Below are 17,510 nucleotides of genomic sequence, written 5' to 3' on the forward strand. Positions count from 1 at the left end.
GAGGAGAACCAGATCGACACCCTGGTAGAACGGTACGAGTGCCACCCGGTAAGTGCCGAAGTCCCTTCGCTTGACCACGAAATTTACAAAGTGAGGAATGCGTAGTCGTCTCTGCCTTCTACTTTCCGCATGAATGCATTTTTACATGAACTCCTTAGAACAAATGTTATGACTGGCTAGGAACGTTTTATAATCTCTACTCTTGCTTTGGTCATGTCATTAGCTAGACCTTTACTTGAACAGACTTCTCTTTCTCGTGTTTCCATTCGAAGTTCTTCATCAACGGTAAAGGATAGGCATTGTTTCGTGCATTAGTGCTTTCTTAAGAATTTCCTTTAGTGAAGCTATCAGCTAACTACCAAAGCCACCACTGTCTCAAAGCATGACTTTCAAACCAACGAGTAACTATACACATTCTTTGAACATGCGTGCAGTAATGCATGCTAAAATGTTTTGCATGCGTCTAGTGTTAAACGATGCAGTGCGGAGCCCTTTCACTAAGGACGAGTTTAAACTCGAGGACGTTAACCACCCTCCAGATTGAACTGCTTCATTAACATACAGTGCATTACAAGCTAGCATAAAATGTCTTGGTGTATTTTATGGTGCTGTCATCATGACACTCGCTACCGCAGTATTTTACACGAGCAACATGTAGACTTGGTAGCCTTAGAATAGTAAAACGCCTTAAATCCTGTGCTTAAGACATGCTGTACCTAGCTGCGGAAATAGTTAGCAGCCCCGTTAAAGAAAACGGCCAAGTCTCCATCCTCTGGCATTTCTATCCCTTGGCGATGCCAATATATCTGCCGCTTTCTAAGGCCACGAGATACGACGCGCTAACGAGGCCTGCAGCTGCTATTTCAAGCTCCACAGAAGTGATAGTGCGTCGCCCGGTGACCTCCTTTAACGCTCTGTGACAGCGCTGCATTTTTTTTTTCGCACGGCTTTGCTTACGGCACTGAAATTACGCACCATCCCGCAGATCCTGAAGCGGTACTTCCCTGGCGGAATATTCAACCACGACCGGGATGGAAGCCCGATGTACATAGTTCCGATCGGAAACGGCGATTTTCGCGGTAAGTGTCGCAGGCTGCCCAAGGTTTCCTGGCACACGTCTTACCGGCTACCTCTTCCTTCTCGTACCGCACCCACGCCTATTAACAGTTAGCACCCGCCGCGGTGACTCGGTGGCTTTACGCTCGATTGCGGAGCCCAGGGTCGCGAGAGCGAATCCCGGTTACAGCAGCCCCATTCCTATGAGGGAAAGTGCAAACGCGCTCGCGTGATGTGCGATGTCAGTGCGTGTAAAGAGCCTCAGGTGGTCGAAATTAATCCCCAGTCCTGCATTATGCCGTGTCCCTCATTGTCCATGTGCAGTTACGGGGCGTTAAGCTTCACATACAATGTCAATGAGTGGCGACCACGATGTACATACTTACGAACAAAAGAGATAGCTTGGTTTGGTTTATTGGGGTTTAACGTCCTAAAGCAACTCAGGCTATGAGGGACGCACAAAAGAGATAGCTTGCGGCCTTTCTTGATAAAGAGTTTTAGCTCGATGTCCATATGAAAATTTATTTATACAGTCTATAGACTATGAATAGACAAAAATAAATACGTATAGGAAGGCGATAGAGTCTATAAAATGTCTATGGACTGTCTATAGACCATCTTTATAAGAGTAGCGCTAAGAAGTTTGTGTCGCTTCGTTGATCGTGAGCGAAGTATTCAAGAAAAATCCTTAAAGAAGCAACCTAGGAGTCAGGTGGGCCATCTTGGACACGTGACCATGTGGCGTCATCACAACCTGCCCACCGGATTTTGAGGAAACTGCCCACCCTGGTAGGTGGCAGATTGATCGCGAGAGCTTGCTCGGGAAGAGCAACCTGTTTCGTGCACGCTCCACCGGTGGCAACACCTGCCATCGCAGCGCAGTGGCGCATCGCTTAACCGCTGCACCACTGCGTCAGGAGTGGTATGAGTACTCCCGGGGATCTATCAATGTTAAGTAGAGGATTACTAATTATGCATAGTGCATATTCTGCATGACTAATCAACACATTACAGCTATCGCGGCATACCCCTAAGGCGAACTTAAGTGTCTCCTCCAACTTTTTTTTGTCGAACTCTGCCAATATTCAGAGGCAGGGTGTTTATTTGGTCATGTTAGAATGTCTTCACTAAAATTATATCCCATTTACTCGGGCGTTGCCAAAGTCATTTGAGGCTAACGATTGTTCAGGAAAGCACTTAACTAGGCTAACTAGGCGTGTCTTTTATGTCGTTACGATCCCATCTTGGCACTAATCCTACTATTCTTCTGGCGTTCGTTCTTGTCATGCGAGCCGCGCCGTGTGCCGCGATGCAACGACCATTCATTTCAGCGGCACTTGGACAGTGTTATGCATGGCAGCGACAACTGCATGCGAGCTCTCTGCGGCTGCTCAGTTCAATTGGAACTGTGCGGTCCCATTTTAGACGCTGAACTTATAAAATACCAGTCCTCTAACTCGCCGAATCGGCCGAGTCGGCCACATGCAGGTTCCGCGGCCATTAGTTCTCAGTTTGCGGGAAATTCAACTGCACGAACTACTGCTGTCCTGACTATAGCGTAGCTACAAATCTACAGTTTTAGCTAACCTAACTCGTTTAAACATGCAAACGTGCAAGCAAAGCTTCATTGAACTGCAGCCAAGGGACGAAACTGGGCACGCATGTCAGCTCTCTGCGATGTGCAGCTGTGATACACGCAAATCTCAAAATTTCTTCTAAAATTACAGCGAGAGAAAATAGACTACGTCTGGCTTGATCACGTGATCGAGACGTTGAACTGAGTTTGGCTTAAGTGCAAGTGCAGTCATTAAGCTCGAACAGAACAGAAGTTTTTAGCAGAACTTAAAGCGGCTTTAGTAGGGGCAGCAATCTCAAGACTTTTTTTTTTTTTTCACGATTATTTTTCCTGTTCTCCCTTGTGCCTATGTGGTCAGCCATCGCCTGCCACGTCAGAGCTGACAGCCATAGCAATCAATATCACTGATAGGCTTAGATATGAAAGGCCGAGCTAGCCGATGGTAATAAAGTAAAAGATCATTCGAAAGTAGAGATTTTACAAAATACGATTCCGGCCTCTCGCTTTCGGTTCGCGACATGAATTAAAAAGAACAGCAAAAATTTCAATGAAAGGGCAAAAAAAGAGAGAGAATAACGCGAAAACCACATGTTCGCACACCTGCGGAGTGCAGAAGCCATTAGCAGTGGTTATGAGAGCGTAGCGTTTCCCCTAGAATGAGTACATCAATCTAGAAATTGATCAGAAACAGTATTAACTGCTCTCATGGAAATTAAACCGTGGTTCCGAATTCGCCAGCAAAAAAAAAAGAGCACTCAGTTACGCGGGACATTCTTTCAGTTTGTCATGATTCTGTGGTGCATTCCAGATAAATGTACGTGCATTTCGAACACGTAATTCCGAGCTGTCTGAAATTAAATTGAATTCCATTGTTGTAAGTCATAGCGCTCACGCAGTCACTTACGGCTGTCAAAATGACAGCTCAACAATTGCGCATCATTAAGCTGTCATTAAAGTACGCTGCGGAATGCGGACATGAATATAAAGCTTGAAAAAAAAACGCGCAATTAACGGACCTTGTGCCACAACAACATTCAGTGCTTGAACTGAAGCGATGTGGTCATTCATTGCAGTCTGACACAAACACATTCAGCATGTCGCTGAGATCTCATTCATTTATTACAAGGAACGGTGACGTCAACGAAATATTGACTACTTCGTCCATTTCTGATCTATTTTTAATTTACACAGATTCTGGCGATGTAAACAAATCCTTCTAACATTACTGTAGGATGCGGCAAGCAAGTTGCGCAGTGTCAGTGCAACCCGTTTGAAACGATATAGCACATTCGATAGCGATAATATTTATTTTAAGCAAAGGCATAATTTGTGAATTAAAATTTGTTGATATATATGTTTGGCGTGCTTACTTATTCATTCCTGCTTTTTTGAAGCAGGTTGCAGAGTGTCAGTGCGACCCGTCTGAAACAGGTCGTATAGCAAATTCGACAGTAATATTTACTTTAAGCTAATTAAGGCAGAACTTGTGAATTCAGATTGTTATATTGGCTGCTGTTATGTTGTTATCTGTATATTGTTATTGTTATATTATTGTTAATGTTGTCAAATTGTTATAAGTGGCTGCTGTTTGCTGTTCTCTTAATTGAGAAATTTCGGCGCCGTGTATGCAGCTTACGTTTTTCCAACGGCAGCGATTGCAAGTGCCGCAGACACGCCGACGTTACAGTGTCTTCGATTTACGTCAGTGGGTTCACAGCCTTTCTGTCTGAAAGGCAACGAACTAAAAACTCATTCGCTATTCGATAGATGTTGGTTGGTTGGTTGCGACTGAGAGAAGAATGAAAAGGAAAGTGCACGGGCCTCCAACTGGCTCATGCCGAGGTGGTGGTGGTGGAAAACATTTATTTACACATGCACTACTGGAGGTATTGCATGAGCTGACCCAGAGGGGGCCAGCCCTTACAAGTACTAGGTGGAGGTCCCTAGTTCGGGACCCCAGTGGCGTCGGCCGCCGCCCGGGCTCGCGCGACCAAGGCCCGTTGGGCCTGCAGGTCGGAGCAGCCGAGCAGGGTCGCCTCCCAGTCCTCCCGGGTTGGGTTGGGGTGAGGGGGGATAGCAGGGTTGGAGGGGCAGGCCCACACCATGTGGTAAATGTCCGAAGACTTCTCCGCACAGTGCGGACAGCTGCCCGAGAAAGAAGGGTCGAAGTGTTTGAGAGCTGCCGGGCACAGCAAAGTATTGGTATACAGGCGAAGCAAAAGCCGCTCCTCCGCCTTTGAGAGACCTTTACACGGGCGGGGATAAAGACCATGGCCAGATTGATAATGTAAAACAATGTCTTTAAAGGAGTAAGCGGGAGTGAATTCGAGTTCCTGATCGTCGGGGTCGGAGGGGAATGTCCGGTGAGAGAGCGCGCGGGCGGCGGCGTCAGCTGCCTCATTTCCCTCAAGGCCCATGTGAGCAGGAGCCCAAACGATACGCCGGTGCGCGGGGTCCCCGGTGTAGACGCTGTTTTGGAGAATGCGGTAGGCTAGATATGGTACCCAGCCCTGCTCGACGTTCCGACATGCCCCTCGCGAGTCGGAAATAATTGTTTTTGAATTGGAATCAGATGCAGCCAACGCAATGGCGACCTCCTCCGCGTGTGTTATGTCACGGGCTCGGAAAGTAAGGCCGTTCACTGTTTTGGATTGGTGGACGACTGCGGCCGTGTACCATCCCCCGTGGTGGGGGCCGGAGGCATCCACGTAGAATACGCCGGGTTTCGATCCATAGTGGCGGGCCAGGGCTTCCGCCCGCGCCAGGCGCCGGCCATTATGGTCTTCACGGTTCATGTTCGCGGGAAGAGGGCGCACGTGGAGGGCGCATCTCCACTGGGATGGAATACTGCCGAGCAGCCACCGCTGCCACGTGCAGATAGAAGAGAGTTGAAAGATAAGAGGAAAAAGAAAAAGAGGGAGTAAAGACGCGCGTCGCAACAACCGCGTCCGCCGGAGCGGACGCTGGCTGAAAAAACAGATACACGGCCGTAGCCTGAAGGCTGCCGACCTCGTCACCTCCTCTCCTTCGGATAGAGATAGTTTGCTTGTGCACGAGTTATGCCCCAGCCTGCCCTTTTCAAGGTCGTCTTCCAGTATCCCTGTATTCCTACTTTCATTGGGACTATCACTAACCCTCCATCCTTAGCGCGCTACGTTAACCAAAGTGTGTTTGGCAAAGCTGATACACACAGTGCCTGACTTCCGCGCAGGCATGCTCCAGTGTGTGCCCAAGGAAGACGTTGTGCGGCACGTGGTCTACACGATGGAACTGCTGCAGCGCGACAGGGATCGTCAGTCGCAGAAGGTAGGTACATTATCAGGCCTTTCGCCATTTTTGGTCACGCTTTGCAAACAGTTAACCTAATGGATCAGAAAACTCAGCCATCGTAGCAGCAGTATTAAGGCGAAAGACTTTAATGGCTCATACTGTCGTCCGTTAGCAGAAAGTGTCACACCTTTGGCACCGTTTAACTCGTTTTAACTCGGGAACTTAAATAGATAGGAGAAAACGAATGGTTGCTTCATATAGAGGAGGAAAAATGCACATAGTAGCCACGTTTGATGACTGTATAGTAATTAGTTAATTAATTATAGCCAAAAATGTCAAAATAGCGTGGACGTCTATATAGCCATGGGAACGGTGTGACGTCACATCCACCGGAAGTCGTCATGGCAGTGAAAATTGTCACAGAATGGTCGGAAAAACGTCGGTTTAGTGTCAAATTAGATGAAAAATGTGTAATTAAGCGTAATTAACACTCAATATTCCCGAAAGATGTATAATCTGGGTGTCGATATAGCCACGGGAACGGTGTGACGTCACATCCACTGAAAGTCGTCACTGAGTAGTGTCCTCGGCTTTCGCCTCTCAACACTTTAGTTGCCAAAGTGTCCCCGCAATTTTTGCATGTATCGTTAAAAACGAGCTTGCGCAATGGGTAGGGTGCTTTCCGGAGTCTACGCAAAGGATCATAGGAAGTTCATGTGCTCGCGCTACTTCCGACTCCTGCTTTCTGCCCCAGCTTGCTTAATGTATTGTAGTCGCTGTGCTGATATCGCTAATTGTACTAATTGATTTGTGCATTAACATGGCTGATTGTATTGCATCGTCACAAACCGACGCGACGTCGACTCTACTCTGCTGTTTGGCGTGCACTCACAGGAAACGCGAGGTGCAGAGCGACCTAAATAAAATGAGACGAGGCTTTCTATAAGCACGCCATGCGAGGTGTTAAGACGCGCGTTGAGCACAATAGCATGTATGCGTCGTTTGCAAGCGATCCCGGCCGCGGCTGTCAAATTTCGATGGAGGCGAAATTCCTGAGGCCCGTGTACTGTGCGATGTCAGTGCACGTTAAAGAACCCCAGGTGGTCGAAATTTCCGGAGCCCTCCACTACGGCGTCCCTCATAGCCTGAGTTGTTCTGGGACGTTAAACCCCCACAAAAACCAAACCTTTCCTAACAACCAACCTTAATATTAAGCGACCATAGCAGTAGGCGCCGCGTCGGCTTAGCGTGCATATTTGGCAAGGCGAATTCTTCTACAGTTGGAAATAGAGAACCGTCCATGTGCAGTCCAAAAGCCGTGTAGTCACGTGTAGCGCGGCAAGCTCATAAAATTACGACTGCAGGCACAAGCGCAACAGCTGAGTTAAACCCTCATACTGAAAAACGCCCAAACACGCACAAGTGTGAGCAACAAAAACTTGTAGTCCTACATAATCAGGGCAGATGATCTTCTGAGTAGAAGACGAGCAGCGTACAGCTGTTAGTCGTGCGTAATATTAAAGAAACATCTTGCTCACTCAGTTGCATATCTGCACAAACGAGACATTGTGGTGAGAGAAATTCTCCTTATTCGTCCAGTGTGACAGACGAAGCGTAGGCTCATTGTGGTCTTGCATTGTGTCTCGGGTGCTCCTTTGCCTTCATACAGCGGGGTGGAGTTGTTATGAGGAAGAGAAAGGCGTACTAAATGTTTTACGGGGGGGGGGGGGGGGGGTGAAATTGCTGGCCTTGAAAAATGATTGTCGATCCCTTTAACGCGCCTGTTTCACGTGTTCCTGACCCCGGCCGCGGCGACCGCGTTTTGGTGCACGCGAAAGACAAAAAACACCCATGTGCTGCGCGATACCAGTGCACGGTAAGATCCTCAGGAGGGCAAGTTATTCAGCATCTCTCCACTACGGCACCTCTTTCTCTCTTCCTTTTTCCCTCCCCCATCCTTCACTGACGCCGCGGTATGGGGACTCCCAGCGATCTATGAATGCGAAGTAGAGAACGACATTCGGCATATATGGACAATAACTCATTAACGTTATCGCTTCACATCGTTCAGGCGGAGCTGAAGTGTCCTCTCCAATTTTTTTTTGCCTTGCTGATGATACGCGACAAGTGAGACATAACTTACCTACTCGGCTTAAATCCCTCACAGCGCGAGAAACCAATGTGTGAATCTGTCACTCAAGTATTTTTGCTTTGAGATGGTTTTATGGTGTTTAACGTCCCAAAGTGACTCAGTCTATGAGGGACGACACAGTCTTTGACGTGCACTGACATCGTCCAGCAACTATAAGTCAGCCATCAGGCGATACGTGCTGTACTTTGCTTGTGTTTAGTTAAGCGCATATGTTTTAGGCAAGTGGGTGTAGCTATGTTGAGAAACTCCTACGGTTGCTACGCCGTACACGATCTCACTGACGGCTCACGGAAGTTTTACATAACCACTATTATCACAAGGAATTTGGCTGTGCAGTACAGTCATAAAACATTTTAATAGAGATATGAATGTTTAGACGTCACTGCATTTCTGCGAACTGGTTTGCACACGTTACTCTAGGCATTTTCCTTCTCTTTCTTCTTTCTTGTACCGTCTTTGTCAAAAGTAACCAGGCTGCATGGTTTTCTTCTAGCTTGTATAGTGGAGCCCTTGTGGCTCTCCTAAAGATCAAAAGGTGTTGGAAGGCAAGAAGAGCCCCAGTCCTTGCTTTTAACGAACATTTCAACTTGAGGGAAGCTGTAGGGCTCCACTGTACGAGCTAGAAGCAAAGCATGCAGCCTGGTTACTTTTGACAAAGGCTGTACATGCCTTCAAGCGTCATGGTATTTGCCAGCGCTCCCCAAAGGAATCCCTACATTCCGTCATAAAGCACTCCACCTGTACTCCTGAGTCCGCCTGCACCGGGTAGGCGCTGAGTACAGGCTAGACGTCACTGAACTCGGATTGAACACTCGGAGAGATGGCTCTGCGCATGCGAAACAATTTCATGTTCATGCCGGGCTCCGTACCAGAAGCGGTGCGTTTTCCTCGAACTGCTATAACCCTGTATTAACGATTTTCCGTCTGGTTAGACGACCAGTGCGACGGTCTGGGATAGTTGTTCGTTCATTGTACACTGAATATGAATCAATTTATGATACAGAAATCCAATATCTTTCAGCAGGAAAACGATAACAACAACCTGTTTCCCTTGTGCGATAAACGAGAAAAGATGGGAAAACAATGTCAGGCGCATCACGAGAGAGAATTCAGAAATACTGCTACTTTCATATTAGGTAGTTGTGAAGTTGCGCTTCGTGGCGTCAATCCTGCGTACGTGGCGTGTAACCGTGCACCGAAATTAAGTACACGGTTAGATGACCCGTGCCCAAAACTGACTTGAAGCGATAGGAATATACGCGTTCGTGCCCTCCACGATTTGCAAAAGCCTGCATCTTTAGCTGCAGTATACCAAAGGTTTCTGTACGAGACGGCCGTATATAGGGCCGTATTCGTTAAGTGCTTTATAGACTACATTTAAAAGGCACTTCCTTGAATTCCCAAGTAGACCAAAAATTTCAAGGCTGTTAACCTATACGGTGACTCACCTCGTTGTGTGTTTCTTCATGTGCGTTGTGCTCCGGGCGCTCATCAACCCTCGGCGTATTTTCTTTGCGTGTGCAGCTCGGGAATACCATAGACACATCAATATTCTTGCTCGACTACGAAAACTTCAGCCTCAAGCAGGTCTCCTCCTGGCAAGGTGAGCAAACTGCGTGAAGGGCGACTGGCATCGAGCATCCAGATATTCGCATATAACATGATGTAGGAATCATGGCCCCCATCGGGAACGCCTGCCTGAGTCACATGACTTTGCACAGAGCTTATTCTCCAGCTTAATTTTTGAAGCAACCATCATCATCATCACCACCAGCGTGATTACGCCCACTGCAGGGCAAAGGTCTCTCCCACGTCTCTCCAATTAACCCTGTCCTGCAGCAACCATTTCACTTCATATCGGTTTTGCTTATTTTCCTGCACTCTTAGATAACAGTCTTTTTGACCGGCAGGACAATGACGCGAACGTTTCTTTTTAACATGTCGTACGACGCCAACAGCGATGCTGCTTTACCATAAAGAAGGCCAAAAAAACAACCGTCTCTTCAGAAGAAAGGAAACAGCGATGTGAATTACCGAGCACATATTTAGGGTAACGTACGCGACAGCGTGTTTGAACGATAGACATGCTGAATTATACGATATCGTATGTCCGTGCAGCAAATCGCCTCGGAACCGTGCCCAGTTTACTTCTAGCTCCACTTGAACGATTACCGGAAAGCACCTGCCGAACAATGCACCCGCCCCCTCCTGTGATCCTATTCAGGAAGAGCTGTGGCCTTAAGCGCCGCCAGTGAATCCCTTCATCCGAAGACTAATAAGTTTTACACGTGGCGAAAGCATTAGAGAACTCAGTTTTATATCAAAAGCGTGGAAGCAGGTTTACAGTAGATGCCAACAGTCGTTCATGTGGCCACTTCTTTGCCGTTATCTGGTTCGGCATTTAAACATCGAGGATAGCTCAAGTTTAGTCCTCGCAAGGTTATCTCAGCTCCGTGATCACCACAACAGCGCCCCCGCACATTCCAACCACGGGTGACGTCACTTGTGCAGCATTAAAAGTTGTGTACGCGTTAAGTGAAGGCTGCGCTCGCATGCTTGTTATCGCATTTATATCACGACCAACAACACATGTTAAGCGCTTAGAAACCACTTCGCAATTCAGCGCGGGCCTGGTGGTGGGAAAAATTTGAGCACATAGTTTCCCCTCAAAAGATTGGGGTCTCCTGCAGGGTTTCCCCGAATATTTAATGCTATGCCCTGTGGCGCACTCTATGTGACACCAATCGATGTATGGTGACTACCTTGGCACTACTTGTGTCGAGGATGAACATCCGTAAGTAGCTGCCTTGTGTCATTTTTCTGGAGACTGGAGAAATTTAGCAGGGTAGTCATTATGTTAACCTCTGCCAGTACACCACCTTGTACGCCTGTTTATATAGCAATCATATTTTACTGCACCATCTCCCAAGACTTGTCAAACTAGGTATATACAAAGTAAACTTAAGTCTGAGAGGTCTGTGAAAGAATGTGCAATAACTGGCGGTCTTCTTTCCGGCTTTTCCAGTCCTAGACCTGGTGCACTGCCTGGTAGGGCTCTACGAGAACAACTACCCCGAGACGCTCAAGCTGGGCCTTCTCATCAACAGTAAGTTCACTGTGCACGTGTTCTTTGCAGCTGTTTACTACGGAAGACACCCAAACGGCTCTTTCGTACGCATTCTAGTTTATCTAAAGCCAAAAAATTCAGGGGGGAACTTTATTGACCTAAAGTGCGGTGAGGCGAAAGCCTTATGCGGGGTGTTGCTGCTTGTGTCACCGATGCGTTGTTAAGATGTTGGGCTTCGCCTCTAAGAGTGAAACGCGACAGCGTCTTGCAACGCTGCCAGGGAGTCCACAGAACGCCATCGCCCGTTCGGTTGTCCGCCTTGCTCGTCAGTAAATTGGTTTTTGAGGAGTGAGTGAGTGAGTGAGTGAAAACTTTATTGGATCTTTCAAGGGATTCGCGGTTGTGAAGTCTCCGTCGTCTTCTCTGGCGCTGGCGACTTGAGGCTTCTCGTCAGCAAGGGTGGGCCTATTCCAAGGCTCCACTGAGTCGTGCTGCATCAGTCGCGTGCTGCGCTAAGGCCCTTTGGGTCGCGAGCTCGCCGCTGGTGAGCCGACTCTCCCATTGCTCCGCACTCGGGTGTTCGTGTTGGTGGAATGCTTTGTTGCGTTCGCATTCCCACGTGATATGATAAAGTGTAGGTGTGGCATCGCACCAAGGGCAGGTGGCTCTGTATTGTGTCGGGAACATCTTATTAAGTATGTGTAGGTTAGGAAAGGAGTTGGTCTGTAATCTGCGCCAGCCGGTCGCTTCCTCCTTTGTTAGGGCTTTGTGTGGCGGTGGATATCTAATTCCAGCTCCCCTATGCAAGCGCAAGGTCTCTGCGTATCCCCCCTCGCAAGCCTGTAGGCGGAGCTCCGGAGCATTTGACTGCCCTGCTCGGAATGCGTTACCTCGAGCTAGGCTGTCTGCCCTTTCGTTCCCCACTATGCCCGCGTGGCCCGGGATCCAGATTAGGTTATGCCTGGGTTTCTCCTCGGCGGAGGTTACCCCGCTGCGTATTTTAAGGGCTTTTCTGCTGATCCTGCCCCTCGTGTAGTTCCTGCACGTCTCCTTCGAGTCCGTCAGTATGTTGAGAGATCGGCCCGTTCTGTAGCCTTCTGCTGCCGCCAGCGCAACGGCAATCTCTTCGGCCTCCGCTGTGCCGGCGACCTTTGCCGTGGCACACGTGATCACGTGATCATGTTTCCTTCCTTGTTTACCACTACCGTCGCGGCTACGCGTTCTCTCTCGCGCGGATATACCTGTCTCGCATATCTCGGTGGACACCTGAACCTCGCCGTAACTGGAAGGGAAGAAGATGGGAGTGAACGAAGACACCGTATTCACTAGACGCGCCTTTGTTCATTCCAAACCATCTAGCTGGCATGGCGGTGCAATAAAGACAAAATAAAGCTGGCATGGCGGAGTGGTTAGCATGCTCGTCTCGCACTCCGGAGACCGGGGTTCGATTCCCGAACTCGACCAATTTCCTACTCGCTTTTATTAATTTATCCGGCCTGACTAGAGGGGTTAATTAGGCTAATTTGGTAATTACGCAATTAACTAAACTCAGTCCCACTTACTTGGAGCATCACTATACGATCCCTTTAATTGGTTGCATGGTTTCGACCAATTGAAAAGCGTGACATCTCTGTCGACAACTACTGCTTACAACGATGAGGCATTAAAGGCTTCCGCCTTAAAATGGACACGTATTATTCTTCCGTTAGCCACCAAGGCGTCTTTTTTAACTAGTAAACACAAAGTGAACAAGGGAGGGAAAACCTCAGGGAGCTTGTCAGCGTTTCGACAGGAGGACTTATTATTCAGAAATTTTCTTTCTAGATGGCTCAAAAAAAAAAGGGGGGGGGGGGGGGCAATTATGACCCGCTTTTTCTTCGCTTGCTCAGGGCCTATTTCAGAAAGACCGAACAATTTATGATTCAGATAAAGATCTGCACGTTGCTTGCCTGTTTCTGCAATCCCCGTCACACAGTTTGCCAAGCGCAGTTTATTACAACTTTCGAGTAGACACTTCGGAGTCGTCGAATCGCCGCGCCCTACTTGCTTTTCACAATTTTCTTAGATTCATCTACAGCTCTTACATATTCATCTGGCGCTTTAGTATGGATTTGTGCGGTGGCAGGTGAGGGTTTTTCTATTGCTGACCCAATTAGCCATGCTTCAAAACATACACTTACTTTCCCGTGCGACAACTGGGTTTATAAAAGCCACAATGACTGTGATATAAGGCAACGCGTGTAATCATGAGTTAGCTAGTTTTAAAAGCACGATTGGTAATGCATAGAATTTCTTTGGAGGAGAAATTCTAGAGGCCCGTGTGCTGTGCGATGTCAGTGCACGTTAAAGAACCCCAGGTGGTCGAAATTTCCGGAGCCCTCCACTACGGCGTCCCTCATAGCCTGAGTCGCTTTGGGACGTTAAACCCCATAAACCAAACCAAACCAGAACTTTTAACCAGAGCAGGTCCACGTCACGCCGCTTTGAAGGCTCGCACAGACGACACTCATTACCGAAGCAAGTCTTTAAATAATTTATTTAGTACGTTCACTGCAGCATGGGTCACCGTGGGTCATGTCATTTATTTATGTTGTGCGGCCACAAATACTGTGTTAACACAATGAAGCCGTGGGAGATTTTATTGTAAGGTCCTTTTTCATGTGGCCCATAATTCATGGCCACACAGCATGATTAAATTACCTGACCCACCGGTGACCCACCGGTGACCCACAACGCTTTGAACGAGTTGAAACATTTTTTTTTTTTTTAGGCTTTAAAGCTACACACGTTCTACGATGCGCGCTGCAAGGAAGCCCTGCGAATTATCTTTGAATGCGTGGGGCTTCCTATTAACACCGATGTGTCAGTACGTGGGCGTTTTTGCATTCGGCGTCTATCGAAACGAGACCGGCGCGGTTTGAATCAAACTCGCCAGTTCCACACACACAAAAAAAAACACACAGGAAGAACGCTATTGCTCGAGGTACGCTAAAAGACACTGTAGTGCAGGAACTACACTCTGCATCCCTTCTACACTGCATAACTTCTGCATGGCTTTCCTCGGCGTGGATAATCGACAATGTTCCTCCGCAAGGTCAAAGTAGTTTTTACTGCCAAGTACGAGTAAAAGGCAAGGGTATGTGTTGCGGGTAGATCAATGCCTCGATAGTTTCCAGGCCACCGCGCACTTGACTGCCGCGGGCGCACTGGTGCCGCTATAGTCGAAATCGTTGCGTTCTTTCCTCAAGGGCTCTTCACAGCTACAGTGGATTACCACTCCGCCAAATTTATGCTCGAAGTCGTCCAATGTGCAGTGTGTTGCCGCGACCCCTTGCGCACACGCTGGCCACGTGAGCGACAGTCTGGAAACTTTCTTCCTAACGGAATGGTATACGCGCAAATAAGCATAAGCCAACTTGATTAGCTCGATGTAAAAAGGGTCGACAGTGGTGACAGTTTTTTGCGTGCCCCTCTTGCCTGTACGTTTAGCTGATTCGAGGTTCTTTCTGCCTTTCAGCGCCGAGCTTCTTTCCCTTCTTTTGGAAGATTGTTCGACCGTTCATCACGGAGAGAACAGCCAACAAGCTTCACATGTTCACACATGGTGAGTACAGCTAAATCGGGTCTGGCAGAGAAATGTGCATGCAGTACATGAAAAGGCTATACTGACACTTTTCAAGACACGCACATCTGTCGATGATGCGTGAAAGAAACAATACGCCGTTGGGAGGAATCTTGAGCAAGTGTTCATTGTTCGTAATTAATTCGTTACTGCATTAATAATTTAATGGCTTTTGCAGACAACGTTTATGCAAGGATTAGGCTTGAAACATGTTTACTTCCGTAATAAGTACTTCAAGGCCTTGCCTCCTAGGAAAGCTTGACGGCAGAATTAAATGCCTCATAGAGGCGGCTCTCCAGTGTGACTCCCACTGACTGTTCTGATCTGTACGCTCAAAAAGCGCGTTGGTGCAAGCACGTCAAGCGAGTCTTGTAGAGATATTAAGGCACCGGCAGACTGCTGCTCCTGGTCGCCGGAGCGTAAATGTGGTCCGCAGCCGCTGGTAAAGAGTTGCGCCAGCGTTTCCGACCTTGCGCGTCCCCGACCGACTTCCGCCGAAGCATCGCTCAGACCGCGAGGTTCGTGGATCAACGGCCCGGAACGAATTCGGCGGCATGTCCCACTGAACAAGACCGCCAGTCTCTGAGTTCATTTCTATGACGAACTCGCGTTCGATGGACGACAATGGCGGTTTTAACACGATAGCGTTCACCAGAAAATCCAGTGTCGGTGTTGTGCGCGAAAAAGCACGGTCATGGCTCTGGCAGGTGGTCCCCAGAGAGCAACCTAGGGGGCAGGTGTGCCCATAGAGTTTCTTACTATTACCTAGAGGGAAAGCTGGCAGCCCGTCTATGGGAGTTTGCATAGAGAGCATCATGGGGCGGTGAGCTACCGACTGCAGAACTACAACTTTTGGCCAAAAAATAATGCAGAAATAAAGTTGTTCGATAAATAAGAATGTCCTAACATTCAATATCCTGTCTGTAAATTACAACAAACGAGCAGAAAAGCCTTTAAGTGCAAAGTTTGCCCAAAATAAGAGACGACTCGCTCTCCTATTGGCCAAGTATTGAACATTATAATAACTAATATTTCGTGCTGAACAGGCGCGCTTTTGAAAGAAAATATGTTTTCAAAAAAAATTTAGTTGCTTAAATACTTCAAAAGGTTTTTTAATGGCATTTCGGAAAAGTGAAACCTTTTATTGGCGTTGTGTGTCGTTGCGGTTTCACTACTATGGTTTTTACACACTGCATTCGCGCCAAAGTCGTCTGCGCACACACGAACAGCGTTTTCGGAATGAAACATCTCAGTAGTGCCACTCCGTGTTCCCGAAAAACTACGACTGTCCCGCAACAAGTAGCTCACCGCCCCATCATGCTTTGAGCGTCCATGGTGGCTGAAGTGCAGCGCTGCCAGCTTGGCCTCTAGGTAATAGTAAGAAACTCTATGGCTGTGCCACATATAGGTCACGTGACCTTGTGGCGTCATCACAACCTGCCCAGCGGATAGTGAGCGAAGTGCGCACCGTGGCAAGCGGCAGTTAAATTCATGATGGGTCGCTCGGGAAGAGCATCCTCCCAGTGGGCCCTGGAACTGCCTTGGACGTCCTGCGAGCTTCCAGTGGATGTCCATGGGAGTTCCAGTGCTGATTGGGCTGGGCCGCAAAAGGCCCACCACTGGGAGCACCTGCCATCGCAGGGCAGTGTCGCATCGCTTAAGCCGCTGCACCACCGCACAAGAAGTGGTACGGGTACTCCCAGGGATCTATGAATGTGAAGTCGGGAATGACCAATTCCGCCATAGAGTTTCTTACTATTACCTAGAGAGAAAGCTGGCGGCGCTGCACTTCAGCCACCATGGACGCTCAAAGCATCATGGGGCGGTGAGCTACTTGTTGCGGCACAGTCGTAATTTTTCGGGAACACGGAGTGGCGCTACTAAGACGTTTCATTCCGAAAACGCTGTTCGTGTGTGCGCAGACGACTTTGGCGCGAACGCAGCGTGCAAAACCCATAGTAGTGAAAACGCGACGACACACGACGCCAATAAAAGGTTTCACTTTTCTGAAATGCCATTAAAAACCTCTTATAGTGTTTAAGCAACAATATTTTTTTGAAAACAAATTTACTTTTAAAAGTGCGCCTGTTAATTACGAAATATTAGTTTTTGTAGTGTTCATTACTTGGCCAATAGGAGAGCTAGTCATCTCTTATTTTGGGCAAACTTTGCACTTAAATGCTTTTCTGCTCGTTTGTTGCAATCATTAGACAAGATATTGAATATTAGGACGTTTCTATTATTTTTTGGCCAAAAGTTGCAGTTCCGCAACAAGTAGCTCACCGCCCCATGATGCTTTGAGCGTCCATGGTGGCTGAAGTGGTCTCGAGGGGTCGCCATGCAAACTCCCATAGACGGGCCGCCAGCTTTCCCTCTAGGTAATAGTAAGAAACTCTATGAATCCCGCATATATGGGCAATGAGCCATTCACGCTATCGCGTCATACCCTTAAGGCGGGGCTTAAGTGTCCCTTCCATTTTTCTTTTTTCAGGTACGGTCTGTACGTACGTAACGACTTTAGTTATAAATTCCAGCATTCTTTCCGCGTTTGCGTCGAACCGGTCTTCAAAATCTGCACAGCCGTGCAAAGGCGATTTCCAATGGTCCGGCTAGGATTTGCTTTGAGTGACACGGGTAGCGGCAATGAGCCAGAAAAAAAACGCCGACTGTTGACCGCAATTCTTATATGCTTTAGAGCATTTTTTTGCCCACGCTATTTTTTTGCCCATAAGTACCATAAACACATTTGCTTGGACAGTACTGAAAA

At 47.9% G+C, this 17,510-nt stretch overlaps 1 protein-coding gene across 1 annotated transcript in view; it reads left to right on the forward strand.

The window, feature by feature from the left end:
- LOC149360009 (SEC14-like protein 4) overlaps positions 1–17,510 on the forward strand; it is a 47,030-nt gene that overhangs the window by 19,707 nt on the left and 9,813 nt on the right. The window contains exons 4-9 of the mRNA XM_089572128.1: positions 1–48; positions 986–1,079; positions 5,844–5,938; positions 9,579–9,657; positions 11,080–11,160; positions 14,639–14,725. The exon at positions 1–48 is cut by the window's left edge and continues 15 nt beyond it. Coding sequence (XP_089428254.1) covers positions 1–48; positions 986–1,079; positions 5,844–5,938; positions 9,579–9,657; positions 11,080–11,160; positions 14,639–14,725 — 484 coding nt within the window. The remainder of the gene's footprint in view (positions 49–985; positions 1,080–5,843; positions 5,939–9,578; positions 9,658–11,079; positions 11,161–14,638; positions 14,726–17,510) is intronic.

The sequence above is a fragment of the Amblyomma mixtum genome, chromosome 2 (genome assembly GCF_055824585.1).
Source record: "Amblyomma mixtum isolate Tamu chromosome 2, ASM5582458v1, whole genome shotgun sequence".
Lineage (NCBI taxonomy): Eukaryota > Metazoa > Arthropoda > Arachnida > Ixodida > Ixodidae > Amblyomma > Amblyomma mixtum.